This window comes from Ochotona curzoniae, unplaced genomic scaffold (genome assembly GCF_017591425.1).
Source record: "Ochotona curzoniae isolate NIBS_2020 unplaced genomic scaffold, NIBS_Ocur_1.0 contig_1071, whole genome shotgun sequence".
NCBI lineage: Eukaryota > Metazoa > Chordata > Mammalia > Lagomorpha > Ochotonidae > Ochotona > Ochotona curzoniae.
This window is the reverse complement of record NW_024464939.1, coordinates 12,866,190-12,887,265: the sequence shown is the minus strand read 5'-3', so window position 1 is coordinate 12,887,265 and position 21,076 is coordinate 12,866,190. Positions and strand designations below refer to the sequence as shown.

The 21,076-nt window shown below is 37.4% G+C and overlaps 1 protein-coding gene across 1 annotated transcript in view; it reads right to left on the bottom strand.

Moving 5' to 3' along the window:
- The window catches only part of IL7 (interleukin 7), a 39,246-nt gene extending 21,901 nt beyond the window's left edge, over positions 1 to 17,345 (bottom strand). The window contains exons 1-2 of the mRNA XM_040994147.1: positions 16,694 to 17,345; positions 11,106 to 11,242 (exon numbers count right to left, since the gene is read on the bottom strand). Of these exons, the coding sequence (XP_040850081.1) occupies positions 11,106 to 11,242; positions 16,694 to 16,703 (147 nt within the window). The 5' untranslated portion in view covers positions 16,704 to 17,345. The remainder of the gene's footprint in view (positions 1 to 11,105; positions 11,243 to 16,693) is intronic.
- Between the last annotated feature and the right edge of the window lie 3,731 nt (positions 17,346 to 21,076).

The following is a 21,076-nucleotide window of genomic DNA, read 5'->3' as shown; positions in this document are numbered from 1 at the left end:
GTTTGGAACTTAATTCACATCTCTCACATGAAGGCAGGATCATAGCTACGTAATCCATCCCTTCTATCTCATACACATACACATTGCTCAGAAATTGAAAAGGCAGCTGAACTGGAACTTAACCCAGGTATTGTGCTATGGGATATGAATGTCTCCACTGTTAGGCCAAATAGTTGCCTAATTCATTTTTTTTTTAGAAGATTAACACCTATCAAGATGACCTATTTCTTTTTGTGTGGAATTCTGCAGTTTGTGTCTCAAAGAATTTGTCAAATTCAACTATACCATCCAATTTGTGGACATAGATTTCTTATTTATATTTCTTATATATTTTAGAAAAAAATTCTGTAGAAGATCTAATGGAATACATATGTGTGTGTGGGTGTGTGTGCGCGCGCGTGTGGGTGTGTATTTTTAAGGGAATATCCATAAAATTGTAGGGCTAACAAATTCAAAATTCACAGGATTAGACCAGTGGTGTGCAGACCCAGCACAGAGCTCATCTTACTGTCTTGGGGCTGATGGCAGGCTGGAGGTAGATTTCCTTTTTCTTTGGAGAGCTTTATGAAAAAAATCTTCGATCAATGGAATGAGATCTGTTTGGTATCTACAGCATAATACCATAGACTAAGTGACTTAAATAGGATAAATTTAGTTTTCATAATTCTGGAGGTTGGGAAATCTAAAACCAAAAGGCTGACTGATTCAGTTTCTGGTGTGGGCCCTTTTTCTAGCTTTCAAATGGCCATCTTTAAGCTGTGCCCTCATGTGTTGAAGAGAAGAACCTTGTGTGTCTTCCTGTTTTTATAAGAGTACAAAATCCCACTATGCTCTCTAATCTCATGACCTCACTTTAACTCATTTGCCTCCGAAAGATCTATGTTCTAATAGCATCACATTGAGAATTAGTGCAATACCTGGTGAAGTTTGAGCTGACATAAACATCTGATCCATACTAAATGGAAAGCACTTATATTGTGGAGAAGAACTTTGCTGTACTCATAGTCTATGGACTTAAATAGTAATAAAATCTAAAGAATTACTTAACACAAATATCTAGACTGATCATTGAACAAGCAAACTGGTCGTATAGCCTAGCCAAATTGACATGTACAACTAGCCATCATAGCACTATTCCTTTGGAATTAGTACTTATAGGCCCTCTTACATTAATATCCATAGAATTAAATCCCCTGTTTCATGAACATTAGTCATTTGTTCCTTCTTAGTCAATTCCTTAGCATGTTTAGAGTTCATCAATTTTACTGAACTATGTATTACCTAACTGAATATATATAGATATATATATATATTCTTTTTACTTTATTATCTAAAAATAATATGTGGAGTTTCCAAATACTTTGAAATTTTCCATCATCTTTTTAAAGATAAGTTATTTGGGGCCCAGCAGCATGGCCTAGCGGCTAAAGTCCTTGCCTTGAACGCCCCAGGATCCCATATAGGCACTGGTTCTAATTCCAGCAGCCCAGCTTCCCATCCAGCTCCCTGCTTGTGGCCTGGGTAAGCAGCTGAGGACAGCCCAAAGCTTTGGGACCCTGCATCCCTGTGGGAGATCCGGAAGAGGTTCCTGGTTCCTGGCTTCGGATCGGCATAGCACTGGCCATTGCGGCTCACTTAGGGAGTGAATCATCGGAAGGAAGATCTTCCTCTCTGTCTCTCCTCCTCTCTGTATACCTGACTTTGTAATAAAAATAAATCTTTTTTTTTTAAAAAAAGATAAGCTCTTTATCTTCATATCTTCAAGGAGGAGTGAAGAAGAAAGAGAAAGAAAGAAAGAAAGAAAGAAAGAAAGAAAGAAAGAAAGAAAGAAAGAAAGAAAGAAAGAAAGAAAGAAAGAAAGAAAGAAAGAAAAAAAGGAGAGAAAGAAAGGAAGGAAGGGAGAGAAGGAGGGAGGAAGGAAGGAAGGAAGGAAGAGACAGATAGACAGACATGGATAGGTAGAGTGATCTTCCAACTATTGGTTCATTCCCCAAATGGCTACAACAGTTAGAGCTTCCAACTATTGGTTCATTCCCCAAATGGCTACAACAGTTAGAGCTAAATCCAGGAGCCAGGAGTTTCTCCTAGGTCTCTCACATGGGTGCATGGGCTTGAGCACATGGGCCACCTTGTGCTGCTTTCCCAGATGCGTTAGCTGGGAGTTGATTTGGAAGTGGAGCAGCCAGCTCTGATAAGGGATGCCAGTCACAGGCAGCAGTTTAAAACACTGTGTCATAACATCTGCCCTGTCCCTCTATCTTCAAGTTATCAGTATCTAATTTTATCATATTTTGGATTGGAAGTGCACTTTGTAGGATTTCTACCTAAAAATATTGTTAGAAGTGTGTTTTATTTAAGAATGTACTTGCTGACTATTCCATAGGAGGTTATGAAATATATATTGTGCCACTGTTGGATGAAATAATTTGTAAATGTCAATTAGATTCAGTTGATTTATGGTGCTTTTTAGTTCAGTGGTTATTGTTACTGATTTTCTGTTTGCTGAATCTGTCAATTACTTAAGAAAAATGGTGAAGTGTTACCAGATATAATAGTGGATTTATTTATTTGTTCTTGTAATCAGTTTTTGCCTCACAGATTTTGATGCTGTAGTTAGGCATGTACACACTAAATGTTCTATGTCTGGTATAATTGACACTATTTTTATTGTATAATGCCTATCTTCATTGCTGATAACCTTCCTTGTTCTGAAGATAACTTTGGCTAAAATAAACATTGGTATTCTGAATTTGATTAGTGTTACTATAGTAGATCACTGTAGTTTTCCTTTTAAAAATGTAAAATAGAATATATTCATATTTATTTAAAAGATATACAGGTAGAGAGGGAGGGAAGGAGAGAGAGAGAGAGATATTTTTTTTTCTGTTCATTGGTTCACACCCTAGATACCTGCAGCTGCCAAGGCTAGTCAACTGCATTTAGGTTTCCCACCTCACTTGGTGTCAGACTCAGTGCCTGAGCTGTCACTGCTGCTTTGCAGGCATATTAACTGGAAGCTGAATCAGAAAAAGAGGCAGAGGCAGGACATAATTTCAGACACTACCATATAGGATGCAGGCACCCCAAAGAACAACTTAATATAATGTGCAACAGCACCTACCTCCATTCCTTTATATTTAAACTGTGTGTATCTTTATATTTGAAGTGGGCTTCTTGTAGATAATATATAATCATATCCATCTTTCAAAAAAGATTTATTTATTTTTATTGAAATGCAGAGTTACAGAGAGAAAGGGAGAGAGACTCTCCAGCTGCTGGTTCACTCTCCAAATGACTGTAATAGGTTGAAACTGAGCCAATCCAAAGCCAAGATCCAGGAGCTTCTTTCAGGTCTCAAATGGGTGCAGGATCCCAAGGCTCTGGGCCATCCTCTATTGATTTCCCAGACCACAAGCAAAGAGCTGGATTAGAAGTGGCATAGCTAACACTCGAATGGGTGTTCATATGGGATGCTGGCTCTGCAGACACTGGATTAACTGCACCACAACTCCAGCCCCAGGTGTAGTTACATAGCTATTTTAAGCTCACTCAAATAATCTCTTTTAACAGGTAAATCTTTATAACTTAACATGTTATTTTTACAATAAAGAGATTCACCTTTTAAAAGGCAACTTATCATGTTAAATTATAACTAATTCAGTCATGCTGTCATATTATATATACAGATACTGTGGCTCACATTCTAGTAAGACTTGATTTAATAACCAGCTATTTAAATTTTATTGAGATCAATTTAGATTAATTTACTACTAATTACACTTGTTTTGGCATATTATATTTAAATATATTTTGAAACAGTATTTGACTAGAATTTGATGCTTATTCAGCAACCTCTGTTAGTAAACTCATCAACTATAAGACCAACTCCTGATAGGCGTTTGAAAAATAACTTTTACAATGTTATACAGTTTGAAAAAGAGAGAGAAACACCAAATTTGAATTTCAGAAAGATAGCTCTAGTGACAGTGAAGAGGAGAGGTGTACATAGGAGACAAAGGAATCAGCCAGTGGCCTACTGCAGGCTAAAGAAAAAAATCCCAGTGAAATTTGGTAAGCACCTGAATAAAGATGCGTTAGCAGAAGACAATAGTAAATGGCTTAAACAAGTGAAAAGGAAATACACTAAATTACACTATTTGGAGATATGAAGTGAAGAAGTAAGGTCTCAAGGATGATTCCAGGCTGCAGGATCGAAAGGGGAAATGTCGGTGTTATTGCCTTAGAGCATAGAGAAGTAAGAGCAGACTACAAGTTAAGATATTTAATTCACTACAAGTCCATATGAGTAAATATTGTTAATTGGTACTTGAAGTAAAATGCTCTAGAAGAGATGTGAATTTGAAGGTCTCTAGAATAGAAGTGGACTCAAAATTAAAGACATTCAAAGTTGTAAAATTTGAGTACAAACTATTAGTCATTAGATCTTTGTAAATTCAGAACTTAAACAGGAAATCTCTTCATGTGTTTGTAATTGGATTGAGTCAGTCTTGGGAAAAAAATGTTTGTAGCAGCATTTGTGTAAGTATTTTGAAACAGCTTCAGTTCTGTTGACTAACAGTTACACAGTTCAATCCTGTGAGCTAGATTTCTATGAAATAATGTCTCTTTTGCAAAATGTTTAATGGTTAAAACAATGTTTGAAACTTGAAACTCCAATATTAGATATCAGCAGTTATCTGAAATTTGTTTGCTGATTAATTTCTAAGCAACCATACAAAATGAAATTTCCTAGAGTATTTTAAACAACTTTTTGGTTCTCATTAGTTTATGTTGTTAATTTAAAATGTACATAATATTTATCAAATATTTGAAAGAGCCATATTGTGTAGGGATATTCTGCTGAGCATTCTGCATGACACAATGATGAATCAAACCTAAAATCTGTACTTCAGGAGCCTCAGTTACTGGTATGGAAAATAAACCTAGAGAAGTTTGCAATGAGTACAGAGTTACTGAGCATAGATGATTTAAAAATAAAATGAAGAAAACAATTCTATCTGTAATAATACGAAATAGGAATATTCAGCAAAGTAAGTGCAAAATACTGCTAAAATACTATAAAGGATATATAAATAGATGGAAAACGCTCATGTTCATGATTCAGAAGCATTATTTAGAATATGATAATGTACAAATTGACTTATAGGTGCAATATGATTCCTATCAGATTTGCAGCTGACTTCTTTGTAGAAACAAGACGCTGACTCTAAAATTTATTTGGAATTTCAATGTGCCTGAAATAACCAGAGCAATCTAGAAAGTAAATGACAGTGTAGGACAATTCTCACTTCCGATTTCAAAACTTATTCCAGAGCATAATAAAGACAGTGTGGTACTAGCCCAGAATAGATCTATGACTCAATGAACAGAATCAGAAAGTCCTAAAACAAATCCATGCAACTGTGGCCTAATGATGCTTGGTGAGAGTGGCAAGAATACTGGAAGTAGAAAAAATTCTTTCTTCTCCAAGCATTTACTTATAGCTATATAGGGTGGCAGTGAGTGAATAAAGTTTCTCCAGTTATTGGTTATATGTGCTTTGGCCTTTTTCTTTTTTGTCCTCCTCCTTTAATGCTGACATGGAACACTGCATGCAGTAGATCAGTAAATATTTGTTAAAGGAGGGAAATAATTAATGCAGGCAATTATGAAAAGAAAGGAAAGGAAGACCGGAAGAAAGGAAGCAAGCAAGGAATGAAATGTAGTTTCTCCTAAAAAAAAATTTGAGCACTAAAATGTATAAATTAAAATATCCAATTTGCAGATCTTAAAAAATATCAAAAAGACCACATGAGATATCCAAGATCACAATGCCTGCTAATATTAAAGTTAACAGTTTAGGATTTCTGATCTTTCGTGAGTGTCACTACGCAAAGAGCTGTTACCCTTCACCCCTGGAGACTCCTGGATCCTCACCAAGGATTATCAGTATGGGCAGCAAGGGCCAAGGAGACCGCTGGGAATTAGACTGCCCTTGAAGGCCAAGAACTCTGAGGTCATCCACTCTCTCTCGGATCTTCCACATGGGATGGAAAAAACCTAGATCCTTCCTCACAGGATCTAATGTCATTGGAACAATAGCCACGAGCCCTGAGTGGACCTCAGAAACAGAAGAACAGTAAACTTCCTTTGGAACTCAGGAGAGGAGCTTTCTCTAGTTTCAACTTTGGATCCCCACCCTCTCTTGAAATGATCATCAGGGTCACTCAGGAGCCCCCTGCCCCCCACCCTCCCACCAAAAAATAGAGTAGACAGATAGAGAATAACAAAGAAAGCCTAGAACCCGACAGGAAATGGTCAACTTGGATTCACATATACCTTACTAGGTAGGACACAAAGACAAGTTACTCCTCACTAAGGTATTGAAGATTTCTCTGCACACCCTCCTAAAACTGTTCCGCTCCTCAATTGTTGACATATTACTTGTTAGAGTTATAAGCCAGTTTAGTTTATCCTAAAATCTGCCAAGTTCAGTACAAATTATGTTTCAACACTATAAATTGCTAAATACAAAAATGAAAATAGACAAGAGAAAGCTGAATAGTACCCTACGGCCATTTTAAGGTGTATAGAAGCTGGCTGTATAAAAACTAAAATTGAAATGTCAATGAAGTAGTCACAGGATGTGGTTAAGAACTTGAATTTTCTAACATATTTGTTACTCAATACCATGTCAGTTAACTCCATAGTGTTGTAAATTGTTGTTGATGTTATGCTGTGGCTTTTAATTGGTTGGGATGATATTCTGCCAGCTCTGCCTTCAGACCAGAGATGGTCTCCCCAAGAAACCACTGACTTTATCTGGACAGTGAGATGCTGGACTCTATGCTTCTTATACGCTTTCATTGAAAGAATCTTGACTGGATTTGAACTGTAACACTGCAACAAGGTGGAGGAATCCATCATGAGGGAAGGGTACGGGGAGAGGTGGGGAAATCCCAGAGCCTATGAAACTGTGTCACAAAATGAAATGTAATTAATTTAAAAAAAAAAAGAGCTGTTACTCTGAAAAATAATCCCAACCAGGGCATCACTGAAAAAAACTGATTTTAGTATTGCAGGGGATTTCCTTGTCCTTAGAATCAATATGTACACATGAATTCTGAAATAAGTAACAAAATATGCTCATTAAATTTATGATTTCGACTATTTTTTCTTTACATTATTTCTATTTTGTAAGTATCATTAAGACAAATCATGAAAAACAAATACATTCAAAGCTTCAGGATCCAAAATAAACCATAACATTTTCGACTTGGTACATACAACAAAACCGAGATATGAAGCAAAGATTGGGATACTATAGTGTATTTCCTTTAAGCTTATAATTTTTTTCCATATGACCCAGTAAAAAATTCACAAGTTATCGAGTGAGTTTCCCAGATCACTAAAATTCCTCAAAAATAGGAAGCTGTATGGGTGAGACACAGGAGTTTGCGTTTCAGCATGCTTTCTGAAGCATCCTCAATCTGGGAATCTTGGTGCATACCCAGCAACCATTTTCTCCTCCATGACTGAAGCTGTTTCTGTTTCTTTTCCAGTTTTATCCCACAAATCATCTATGTAGTTTCCAGAATATCTTATAAGATTAAAAATATGATCATGTCATTTTATTTTCTGTTTATCAAAGATTTCTTGAGCATTCTAGTTTATCAGGGTACAGTGGTGAACGTGAACTAAGGTTTTGGTGTTATGGCATCAACATTCAGTGTTCCTTCATCTTAATCCTCTCCCTTACCAAAAAATTCCTCAGTGACTTCCCAGTGACACCCCGCCCCCCAAAATGCCCAAACTCATTTCTATGATGGATATGACAATCAGGTGTCCAGGCCTCCTGTAAGGACTTGATTCTCATCTTGCATCCTACAGTGCAACTGTATCATAATGTTGGTTTCCTACTTACAGTTGTTTTCATGAGCCATCTCTCAGTTTTAGTCCCTGTGAGTAATACCCGTCTGTATTTCAAGATTCAGACACCTTGTCTGAATGAGAATTTACCTGATCTCTCTCTAAGAAGGGAAATAACTCCTTGTTTGTTGATGCTTATATGGTACATATAAATTCTATTCTATGGATATGACTACATAAAAGAAATATTTTCTTCACTGAATTGCATTAGCACTCTAATTCAAAATCAGTTGAGCCCAAACACACAGATTTGGTTTTTCACTCTCAATTCTTTACTTTTTAATAGTTGCATATTTTCTTTTTATTTGAAAGCCCAAAAGAGAATTTCCTAAGTTCTCACAAGAATTTCAGGTCAAAACCAGTAGCCTGGTTCCCACCTGGGTGTCAGGGACTCAAGAACTTGAGCCATCACCTGCTACTTCATACGGTACACGTTAACAGTGAACTGCAGTCACAAGGGGAGACAAGACTCAAAGGCCAAATACTCCAATATGGGATCGATGTACCTCAAGTAGTATCTTGTCTGTCACCGGCAATTGCTTGCCATATTCTTCGTTTTAAAAAAAGAGTATTTTAGTAATCCCAATATGATGGCTCAATTGGTTAATCCTCTTCTTGCAAGCACAGGGATTCCATATGGGTGTTGGTTTGTATCCCAGCTGCTCCACTTCCTCTCCAGCTCCCTACATGTGCCCTGGGAAAGCAGTGTAAATGGCCCAAACCTTGGGACCCTGCACCTATGTGGGAGTCCCAAAAGCAGCTCTTAGCTCCTGACTTTGGATCTGCTCAGTCCTAGCCATTGTGGCCATTTGGGGAGTGAACCAGCAGATGGAAGACCATTTCATTTGTGTCTGCTCTCCTTCTCTTTGTAAATCTGCCTTTCCAGTAGGAATGAAAAATCTTTCAAAAGTAAAAAGTATTTCATTGTTATTGATGTTCTTTTTGTTGTTACATATAATAATCAGATAAGCTCTTCTATATTTCTAGAGAAAATAATTGCTGCAGATCTGTTAGATAAACTTCATCTCAATTCCCAACAGCATTATTTTATTTTTAGTTTTACAACATATAGCATTATTTAGTTAAAACAGTGTCAAGAACAGTATGAATTATAAAACATACCATTAAACATTTAGTGTATATTATTTTGTGTCTTTCAAGTGATATAACACTGAAATCCTAAGATGCCACACCACTTCAGTATAAGTAGGAGGAAGAAACAATGCAGTGAGCCTATGTAAGTATAGGATAAGTGGACATATTAGATAATGTATTCAAACTTCTGAACATTTGAGAGAATTTTTGTTTGCTCTTTGAGACCTCAGTTTGATGAGAAGGACTATCAAAATAATACATCACATTATATTGAAACAGCTACTAAGCCTTAGTAAAAGTTAACTTCTGCAAATGACATGATAATCTCTGTAGAAAATCCCCCAAATTCGGCGATAATATCAAAATCTGGAACTAATAAACGACTATGTTAAGGTTGTAGAATAGAAGATTAATATACAAACATCAGTTGCTTTCCTGTGCACTGGTAAACAGCAATAACAACCTGCAGCTAAAAATACATCACCTATAATTCTATAATATAGAAAATAACTAGAATATCTAACAAAATATGTACAGGCTTTATAGGAAGAAAAGCACTAAACTGTGATTAGATGAACCCACTAAGTGAATATGTCCTATCACATGATTATGGACCAATATTGTTAAGATGTCAGCTGTGATTTTATGTAACTGATCATAGAGGATAGGCAGACATAAATAAGCATCTGAAAAATATTCATCATCAGATGTCATTATGTAATTGCAATTTAAAACAGCAAAGATTCTATGAGATACCTACTAAATTAGCCTAAACCTAAAACAGTAACTACACAAAAGACTGTCAAATTGGAAGCATTTTAGGATATCATTCATTAATTGTAAAAACGTAAGAGGCTCTAGTCACTTTGGAAGATGGTTTGGCAGAGTATTTTTAAAATTAAGATAAACATAGTTTTACCCTATAATCCATCAATCATGGCCCTATGTATTTACTCCAATGAGGTTAAAACTTACATCCACATAAGCCTGAACAGTAGTGTTACTAGATTTATTCTTTATTTCTAGAAATAGCCAATGAGACACGTTATGACCAATCAGTGATGAGATAATAAAATGTGGCTTATGCCTTCAAAGGAATATAATTCAGCATCAATAAACAGTGAATTACCAAAGTGCAAGAGTCTGGGAAGAACTCTTGGTACACTTTACAAAGGGAAAAATCAAGTCCAAAGTCGACACATTACATGTTTCAGACTGTACAACATGCTAGAAGGGCAAAACTATAGAGACAACAAACATCTGTGGTGGCCAATAGTTCAAGGAGATGAAGGGAAAAATGAATCAGTAGATCTTAATGCTTTTAAGGCAGAAAAGCTATTCTGTATGATACCATACTCACTGAGGGATGGTGCTACACATGCATCAAAATTGGCAAAGCTGGTTCACACAAGTATTAAATCTTAATGTCAATTACAGACTTTAATGACAACATATCAATGTTAGATCACCAATAGTAACAAATGTGTCACAGTAAAGCAAAATTATAACAGGGGAACTATGCAGGGGGAAGGGGAGTAATAGGAAATGCTCTACTTTTTGCATATATTTTCTGTAAAACAAAATGTGATTGTTTTAACTAAAAACTTTGTCCACAGCATTAAAAGTTAGCATAAAATTATATGTGTATCAAACACACACACACACACACACACACACACACACACACTCACACACACAAATGCACACATTGATACCATAACAAACATCTGGTTGTCATAATTTTTAAGTGTTACGTATTAGTATGTTTTCTTTCCTAAAGTTATGCATCTTCAGGGACTAGTGTACCATGGTGAGGAAATCTAGGTAATGATGCTAGAATATAATAAATTTGGTAGTGAAAAACAATAGTGCTGAAATGAATACTGGGAAGCCTTTGGTTCAGGAAATAATTAAAGAACATTTGATGCTAAAAACTACATGATATCACATTACATTTTATTCTGTAGCTGATTATATGTCAAGAAATATAGATGTAAACTTAATTATAAAATCGCCTACCAAAAGTATATTTCAAACTTTCCCAGTGAGTGAAAATACGAGGGAAACCAATAAGCACATACCAATTCATTGATGCTGATTAACAGAACATTTTCATATACTTGGCCGCCTTTAATTTTTTCTATATCACAATTAGGTGATGTCACTGGCAACAGAACAAGGATCAAAGGAGGAATTCCAAAGATATACCTAAAAGAAACTGAATGAAACAGTAAGTAAGAATCAGCTAATCATTAGGTTATATTACATTTGACCGTAGCTTTTCAGAGGACTTGATTACTTATTTCCATATTTTAAGATGAATTTTTAGCATTTAGGTAAAAAAGGGTCCTAAAAATCAGAATTTTATAAGCATCAAAGGGGAATAGCATTTGCTGGTTTAAGGTTTTTTGATTTTTTATGTAGAAATTCTTTGTGGACCCAGCACATGGCCTAGAGGCTGGGGTCCTCACCTTGCACGCGCCAGTATCCCATATGGGCGCCGGATTGTATCCTGGCAGCTCCGCTTTCCATCCAGCTCCCTGCTTGTGGCCTGGGAAAGCAGTCAAGGACGGCCCAAAGCCTTGGGACCCTGCACCCGCACGGGAGACCCCGTGGAGGCTCCGGGATCCTGCCTTCAGATAGGTTCGGCTCAGCTCTAGCTGTTGTAGCCACTTGGGGAGTGAATCATTAGATGGAAGATCTTCCTCTCTGTCTCTCCTCTGCTCTGTATATATGATGTTTCAATTAAAAAAATAAAATAAATCTCTATAAAAAAGAAATCATTCTTTGAAAAAGCGCAGAACAGGTATGATGAACTCATAGACTCTGCTTCTCACAGAAATTTCAAGCTATGATAACAGTTTATACAATTGGTATTTATGTTGAAGGTCCCTCCAGGAAAAGACATCTACAAAGTACAAAGAGGTATTAATATGTTTGTACAAAGTGGTGCTAACATCTTTTTTCTAAACTGACATAGTTTGACATTTTAGGAAGTATAATTACAACATGGATTTGATGGTATTCCAAATATCCAATTACATTCTAGAGGCAACAATTGGAAAAGTCTATTTCCATAAAACTGCTATGATTATATTCTTTTGAAATCATGGACATTTTTAGCACAAAATCATTAAAAATGTATTGTTGTGCATTGGGAGTCCTCCTTTCAATTCTTTCATTAGTTTCTTTTTCTATGTGTTCAAAGTCATATGTTTTCAAGCATAGCTCTGTCCAGCTTCTTTCTGTGTTCAAAGAGCCCAAAAATAAATCTATACCCTTGTTAACTAATGACTTACATCTGCTTTGATAAGCTTCCCATCTAAAGACCCTACTGCAATAAAAAATAAATTATAAATGGTATCATTTCAGACAGTGAATGTACAGTGACAGAAAGCAAGTAACTCCCAAAAACATAAAAATCAGGTTACATGGGAATCTGTTTCTTTATATGTTAACATCGTACTTTATTCGAATCTTTCTGCAAACTCCGAGTAATGCTAACAATATATTCCCTATAAGTTTCCCAAGTGAATTTTTACTTAGTTGTTGAGTGCAAAACATTTCACAAGATTGAGAGTAGAAGCAACACCCTTTAGACACAAGGAATATTGTGACAATCATATCAGAAAGTTCCATGCAATGCATCATGTAGCATATAATCTGTCACATAAGAAGTTGGAGTTGGAAACAGCCCTTAGTAAATAGATAATATTAGTGGTACGTATTTCTACAAATAGAATTAATTAGGCTGTCACTGACATTTGATGTTGTCAGAGAAACAAAACCCAGGAGTAAGACATGGAATTTATTCACAGCTCTGTGATTTAGTGCTTACATAAACAACAAGCAAGAATGGACAGATTAATAATGATAATGCTACTTACCTTTAATTGAGTAACTATTATGGGTCCATAGTTATCAGGTTACATATTTTTTATCCCAAAATATTCAATGGAAAATTCCAATAATATCTCAAGTTTTATATTGTATGCCATTCTGATGTGCAATCAAGAAATTTTACTGTCCTACTACATCTGACTCTATTTGTGAATCTTGTTTTTGTCTCTTTTATCCACACTATATACACTATCTGCCTGTTAATCACTTAGCAGTTATCATATCACTGATGGTGATATTGGAGTGCTTTGTGTTAAAGTAACCCTTATTTTACTTGGCAATGACAAAGCTCACAACTAGTGATATTGGTAATTCACATATGTCAAAGAGAAGCCATAATGTGCCTCCTTTATGTGAAAAGGAAAAAAAAAAACCCATCTGTTTAGCAAAAAACAAAAACAAAAACAAGAAAGAACATATGCTCAGGTTGCTAAGAATTACAAATTTTCTATATGTGAACTTGTAAATGGGAAAGAAAATTCATGCTGATTTTATTCTTATACTTTAATTAAACAGTAGTTGTGGCCATGGTGCATTTTAAGTAATTCCTTAAGACTGAAAAACCTAGTATTTGAGTATACAGAGTTGAGTACTAAGTGAGGCTTTAGGCATAACTGCCATTGCACATCTTGGACATCTTGGAATATATCGCCTCTGTTTAAGGTGGCCGGGGAGGGGCAGGAGATGGATTCACCATGTATAAGGAGATAGTGGCTTATCTGATACCTATAGGCAGTATTGGCATTTGATATTTATTAATGCACAGATAAGTGCCAGGTCTGAATGCTGCTGGATTTGTTACAGCACCCAGCTTTGATCAGAAATGATTGTAGTAATTTGAAACAATGCAATCACATTGGCATTTTGAATGGAAACCAGTTCCATGCTAGAATACTCAGTTTTGTTTGTCTTTTCTATTTCACTTTTCTATTGTCACTTTAAGTTTCTCACACACCAAGCAATAGAGCAAGGCAAGTGTTGAGAGACTGAAATAAGCAGACTTGGGATTTGTGTTTTTATATGCCCCCTACCTTGTATGACTGAGTGAATGACAAATCATCCTTTATGTTTCACCTCTCTGATTTCTAAAGCAGACATTTTAAAATAATTGAATTCTCATTATCACATTCAGCTCCCACACACTTTAATTTTAATACTCTCACTGGCCTTCTATATATGTCTCTTAAGTTGAAATTGCCTAAGGGGTGATGCTGCAAGCATATCTAGGTCTTCATTAGTGATGTATGGTTTTGCCTGTAGTTTCTCCAATACTTCTTAACCAATAATGTATTAAGAGTATCTTACTTGTGTAACTGTGAGAAAAAGGAGTTCTATATTGTTCAAATTTTCTTGTATTACACAATAGACACTCATCCCTTCCAGCTTAAACTTTTTTTTTCAAGCCAAAAAGACCCATAAGGAATAATGTAAAGCAAGTGTGGGTTTGTGGAACGGTCTTAAGTCTCCTGGATGAAGGGACTGAAACCAAAGAATTTCTTTTCTGTGGGGAATTTGGTTAAACCAGAATGATTACTGTCTAAAAATTCTTGTTGGTTTTTAATTTAAGCCAAGTAATACATCCAATCTTCAGCTGCTTAAGTTATGGGGTCAAAGTGAATATAAATAAATTGGCTTCTATATTTCATCATATTCAGTCTTCAATCCATCTTTAAGAATAGTAAGTGTTTACTGAGTGTACATTTCATAGACGTATTTGCACTGATACAAGGTTAGGCCTGTAAGTCTTTCATATTTTATAAATGGAGAATATAGGGTAGAAGGGGTGTGTATTCTTTTATAAAATGTGACTAGTTAAAGCCAGGAGTCAAATTCAGGTTTGTCAGGTGGAGCCTATAGGCGCAGTGTGTAGAGACACTGAACTGCACAACTTACTAACTAAATAACTTTATAGAAGTGATCCAGTGTAATGCACACAAATCCATAGTCTTTTGCATGAGCCTCATTAAAGTGTTTCCTGGCCACGTTCTGAAACTATATCGTGCACTTTTATTTTAGAGAAAGAGACATTAACTATTTGTTCCTTATAGTTGGCTACAGGTGAGGACTGAGATCAGAAAACACACATACACAGGAGTATGATCATGACATGAAACAACCTTTTCCACTTAAAGACTTTTACACCTTGGTACAGTGCTATTTATAATTCGTCTTTGCATCTGTTCTAGCTTTCTAATCTTTCTCAGTTCTCTATCTATTATTCTGCTTTTCAGTCCTTGTGTATGGTAAAGTGACCCAAAGCAGTTAGCAGGACTGAGTGGCACAGAGGAGACACTCAGGACGAAGTGTAAAATGTATTTCTATCCAGCTGTTGATGGAGTTAACCAGTTAGTGAAAAATGTAGGAACAAATTGCAGAAAGTCCCTCAGTATAACCATCGTTATTTGAAGTTTAGAATTTTAATCTTTGACTTCTACTATCAACTAGTGGTGCTGAATTAATGTGAGAGCAGTTCAGGAAAGAGCCACTCCGTATTATAAATGCACATCCTAGCTCCCTGTTCGCATTTCAACTCCCTAGAGCACCGGTGATGTAAGGTTTGAAACCAGGAGTCATCCAGGAAATAGTAGTTTCAAGAGGTTTCGCGTGCGTTGTAAAGAGAGTGGTGTTCAATTTCCAATTTTGTGTTCAGCACCTTTAGGACACCTCTTTGAATCTTCCCTGATCGCCTGTTTTCTCCTACCTAATCCTATTTAATTTTCTCACACTATGCTTACGTCAATTCTTCATTCTTGAAAGCCTGGGAAAGGGAAAGGACCCCCGAGGTAAAGGAGCTCACTGAGAGACAAGCACAGTGGATTTCCCATTTCCCAGCCCTGCTCCACCCGTCCTCTTCTGCATAAGAAGTGCTTGCTGTAAAACATTCCAGTTCCACTCATATCCCCTCCCCCTCACATCCCTGTTCCCTCTTCCCTCTTCTTTTCTTGCAATATTATTTTTTTCTTTTGCGAAAGGAAGCAATCCCACCTCCATTTATCCCCTCTCACTGTAAATGAATATTTTGAGCAAATAAAATGAATTAGGTCCTAGTAAGAATTTTTCTCCAGGAGCAAGCGATCAGAAAACACACACACACACACACACACACACACACACACACACACACACACACACACACACAGAGTTTGTCAATGCCCATTTCTTAGATTTGGGTTCTCAGCAAAGAGCGCTAGGTACTGCCCCATTCGGAAACTCCCAGCCACACTGAGGGGGGAAAACGGGGTTTTCCGGCGACCGTAGGGTTTTAAAAGTGTGTCCCATGGGAGCCTTGTTTTCAATTCTCTAGGCAGTTCGTAGCTGCAAAGAACCCAGTTACTGGCTGAACCCGGGCCGCCTGTAAGTCGGCGTGGCCAGGAATCTAAAGAAGGCTGATTGGGCGTGGAGCTGGCAGAAGATAACGCTGGCTGGGGAGTAACAGACAGCCGGTGACTACCTCTTAGACCTGGCTGCAGGCCGTCGCCCATGAGTGGCACCAAGCCTGTGGCGTTTGACCTGGGTTCGGAAAGCAGGTGTCGGGACTGATTCTCGGTAGCCCCAGCTGTTTGGGACCTCAAGGAAAATTACTCCTGTGCGCCACCGTATCCAGGACCGATTGGCGGCTGCTAGTGGGAGAGGCAGTGCTCTCAACTGTCCAAAGGGCAAGGCCGGGCTATTCCCGGACGTGCGTGGGCGCAGGGGGCAGGCAGAGCCACCCAGAGTTACTCGGCACGCCCGGTGCGCGAACTTATGCGCCCGGGAGAGGAGCGCTTACCATGGAACATGGTCTGCGGGAGGCGGGCGTAGTCATGATGACCGCAACTGCAGCAGGAGCAAGCTCTCACCGCCCATAATCACGCCCAGGACCCTGGTCTTCCGCGGAGTTCCCGCGAGTCGGTGCCGGGTAGGGCAGTGTCTGAGGCTGGTTGCTCACCCTCGCCGCGCCTGTTGTTTCATCCATCCCGAGGGGGCGGCACACACCACAGCCCAGCTCTGTGCTTTGCCATTTCCATAACTTCCGTAGGATCAATCGGCAGTGTACTTTCAGTTTCTAGTTTGCGCTTGGTCTGCAGGTTCAAAATCGCTGGGTTTATTCCAGGTGAGCCGTCACCATTTCCCCTCTCCTGGGCACCTGCGTCTTTCTTCACAGCTTCCTATGCACCTGGACTAGGACTAGAGTTTCTCAAGTACCTCCGGAGAAACTAGCCAGCCTTCTCAATCAAAGCGATCCGGGGCAAACGACTTTCCAGAGGACTCCTAACAGCCTTGGCAACTCTGGGCGACTGGGAGCTAAGGCTGTCAGTTGCTAATATGTCCACGGAAGTCACGAATGTGCAGAGTGTCCAAGTGGACGCCACCGAGGAGGCGTTGCAGCTTCTGCTGCGGATGTGGTGGACGTTGCCAAGTCGTCTTGTTAAAAAAAAAAAAAAAAAGGAAGTGAAGAATGATTAAGAGGGTCACGCCCTTTGTCCCTCTAACCTCTCTAATCAGTCTCTTTCTGTTCTGTCTTTCGTACATGCACCTGCTCAGGTGCAGCTCTATGAAAAAAATTGTCCTGTGGAACTACTTACTCTGGTAAGTGATGTCTTTAAAAAGTTAACTCCCATTAAGTGGAGCGTGTGGAAACTGATTGTAATAACCATGATTCCTGCGAGTGTATTTACTGAATAAGAAAGCAAACTGCCCATCATAACAGTATGTTCCTATGTCCTTAGGATGTTCATTTCCTTCCTAGGTCTGAGCTATCTAGTTATTTCTTATTTTGTTCTGGTTTATATTCTGTAGAGCTGATGGAGGGGATTGAAAACTAGCAACAACAGTGATAATAGTAGCAGCATTCATTATCTAGCCTTTTCTCTGTACCAGAATGAGGCTAGGCATTTTACATGCATGTCTCATGTAAGACTTTCAATGGGGCAGACTTTTTTTTTTTTTTTTTTTTTTTACCTGTGCTTTGAAGATGTGGGAACTGAGACTTCCTTTAGTGGCATGCCGTAGTTCACTGCCTCATTTTGGACAGAAATCTCAATTCTTGCTCTAGAGAGTATTCTTGGAATCACTGTGTTAGACCTTTGAACACTGCAGTCGTTTAGAAAGTGATGCCAGGAAAGAGAAGGCATCCTGTAGATGGACCTTTGACCACAGGGAAAGTTTCTGGGGCTTGTGATGTTTAAATTGACACCTGAAAGGGTGTGGACTAGTGGAAGGCATTCTTGATTCTCTTGCAGTGTGGCAAAACAAACAAACAAACAAACCAGAAAAACAGAAAAAAAAAAACAATTGGAACAAATTTATAAGACAAAAGATTTCAAGCTCTCCACTGTTGTCTGTGAATCCTCTCCTTTCCAAATGCAATGCTCTCACTTTCCAAATGCAATGCTCAGGCAAGTCCTGACAGTGTAGCCTTCCAATAAAACCTGTTGGTGATTACAGAGTCTGTCTGAGGGATATGCAAGCTTTTAATCTTGCCCACCGTTGCTTCAGCCCCTTCCCAGAAGTTAGATATCTGATGCCATTCCCTTACCCCAGATCCATTGCATGCCAGGTCCTCCAAACACTGTGTGATCTGAATTCTCTGAATCTTTCCCTCAAAGCACCCTTAGGCTATGCTCAGTCACCTTGGCTTTCTAAAATTCCCTGTACCCAACCCAGCTTGCTGCTACTTAACCGTATCCAGCACATGGGGAGCAATGAGTAATTGTTGTTGAGTGACAGAATGAACGAGAGCTGCTCTGTGTGAAAACACATGCATGACTGTGTGAAAGTGTGTGACAGCAGATGGGAAACAGAAGGAAAGTGGAAGAAACTGATTGGGGCAGGAGTGGTTAGCAGACACAATGAAGAGGGAAAAGTTGACAGTTTTCACTTGACTGGACTTAGAGTGGGAGATGGGGAGTAGAGAAACAAGGAGCTGGCATTACTTAAAAAAAATGAATCCTGTAATTGAACATGGTGCAGCTAGGTGACGTATTTACTTAAAATCCTTAACCACAGCATTGAGGCAGACAGCTGCTCAGTGCCTGCACTTGTCTGTTATTTATTTATCTACCTTTCAGGGACAGAGTAAAAGAGCATCCATCAATGACTCGCACTAGGCAAAATCCGCTTTCCTTTTTGCTGTAATAACCATAAAACCTGATAGAATAAGAACTTGTGCATACATGAACATTAGGGGAAAGGAAGGAAATTATTTTCAGATTTAGGAGATGTAAATTGTCACTGAAATGTGACCCAAAGGGTGATAGATTTCTTGAAGAGAATATGCTTAAAGCACTTGGATTTTTTAATGGTTGTGGGAGAAAGAGCACAATTTAACTGCAATGAATTATTATTTTTCTGCCTATGAGAGAATAAATGTAATTTGGAAAATGCAAAAAAAGTCTTAAATAAGCTTGTATTGGTAAACTTGGCATTATTTCTAATAAGGCTGATAAGAATATAGCATTTTACAAGTTTTATGATAGTACTTTATGATTAAATAAATGGATCAATAACTTTCTGTTGGCTCATAAACAGAAATTATGCTGGAAAGCCAATAAGGAGAAAAGCAGTATGTAAATTTTGTAAGCTATAATTAACAAATATTGAAAGGGAAGACAGCATTCTCAGAATGATGGACTTAGTGCATTAGAAAAACTGAAATAAACACATGAAATTATTAAACAGTATATTTTTAGTATTCTACAATATTTAATTACAAGTACATTTCAAAATGTATTCCTATAAAATATTCCTTCAGTATTTATATAAAATTTTACTCAATTCTGCTACTTTTCAGAGATTGTGATCTGAATTCTATCTAATGCATATTTCACAGATTTTTTCTGAAGTTCCTTGATTTAATTTTCTAGGCATAACATTCAGCATGTTTCAAACACACACAAAGGTAACTGATGGTATATGATTTGAAAGTTGGATCATTGCTTTAAATGTTCTGCTATTAGAATCTTAAAATCTTAATTATTTTTGGACAAGCGGAACCTTATTTTCATTTTGCATTGGTCTGCACAAATTCTTCCTCTGTTCACACAGACTTTTCACATGTTAATTTCTACATTATGGATAGCAATGCATGACTTTAGGATGGTAACAACCCAAGAAAGGAAACAGATGCTAGATGTGTAATTTCAAGCATGAAGAATATTATGTAAAGGGAAAAAATAATGCTATGTGAACCAGAGATGTAAGCCAGTCTAGAACTATTTTATACTAAAATAAGATCTAAAAATTTTATTCACCTGTCTAGTTAAAAATAGCTGTAAGTGGATGCCCTTTAATTTATAATCAAAGCCGTTTGATTTTGAAGCCCAAGCCTGGGAACTGTATTTTAATTTTATCAAAGGACTAATAAACGTCTATTTACATAGTCATATTTTTCTTATGTTCTTGAATAAACCATAAACCATAAATACCAATTTAAATTGTCAATATTTAACTTGGAGTTTTGCAACTACATTTACAATTGGGATTTATTGGTTGCTTATATTGTGATTAACTGAGAATAGTGACAGCAGTTTGGTCTTGTCATGTTTTGGTAACTTCATGAAAGGAATTAGGAATTTTGTATTTTTTAGGTCTGTAACTTTGTGCATTGTATGGACAATTTGTTTCTGAAAGATTTGCTAGAGCTCACCCATACAACATACTTAATTTTATGTGATGAAGTCCAGAGAGAGGATAAGACTGTTAATTCTGAGCTTCATGAAATTTTGAATAAAAAGATTTGTTCTGAAGGTCTAATCAAGATAGTTGTGTCAGTCAGGAAGAACCCAACTGGGGAAGTGCATGCCAGAGCACGGGTAATAGTCTGAGTTGTGGAATAAACAAAATAACTCACAATACCAAAAGGAACCCTGAGGCTCAAGCATAACAAGTACACAAAGAACTACGGGTGATGAGAACAAGATGAACATAGAGTAGGTAGCAAAAGAAGAGAGTTGGCAATCAATGTTTCAGAAGTAGGTGGAAAATGCATTTCAAAATAGACTAATTAGTTAGTATTTCCGCTCAACAAAAGAGATTAAATAAGATTGAAGTTATGTACACTTAGTTTGGTGTAGCCATTATAGATTGATCACTCATGGTCCTCGTAAGAGAAGAAACGTGTAGACAGAAGCAGTATTCTAGTTTGTAGGGGATAGAAGAAAAAAAGTTTGTT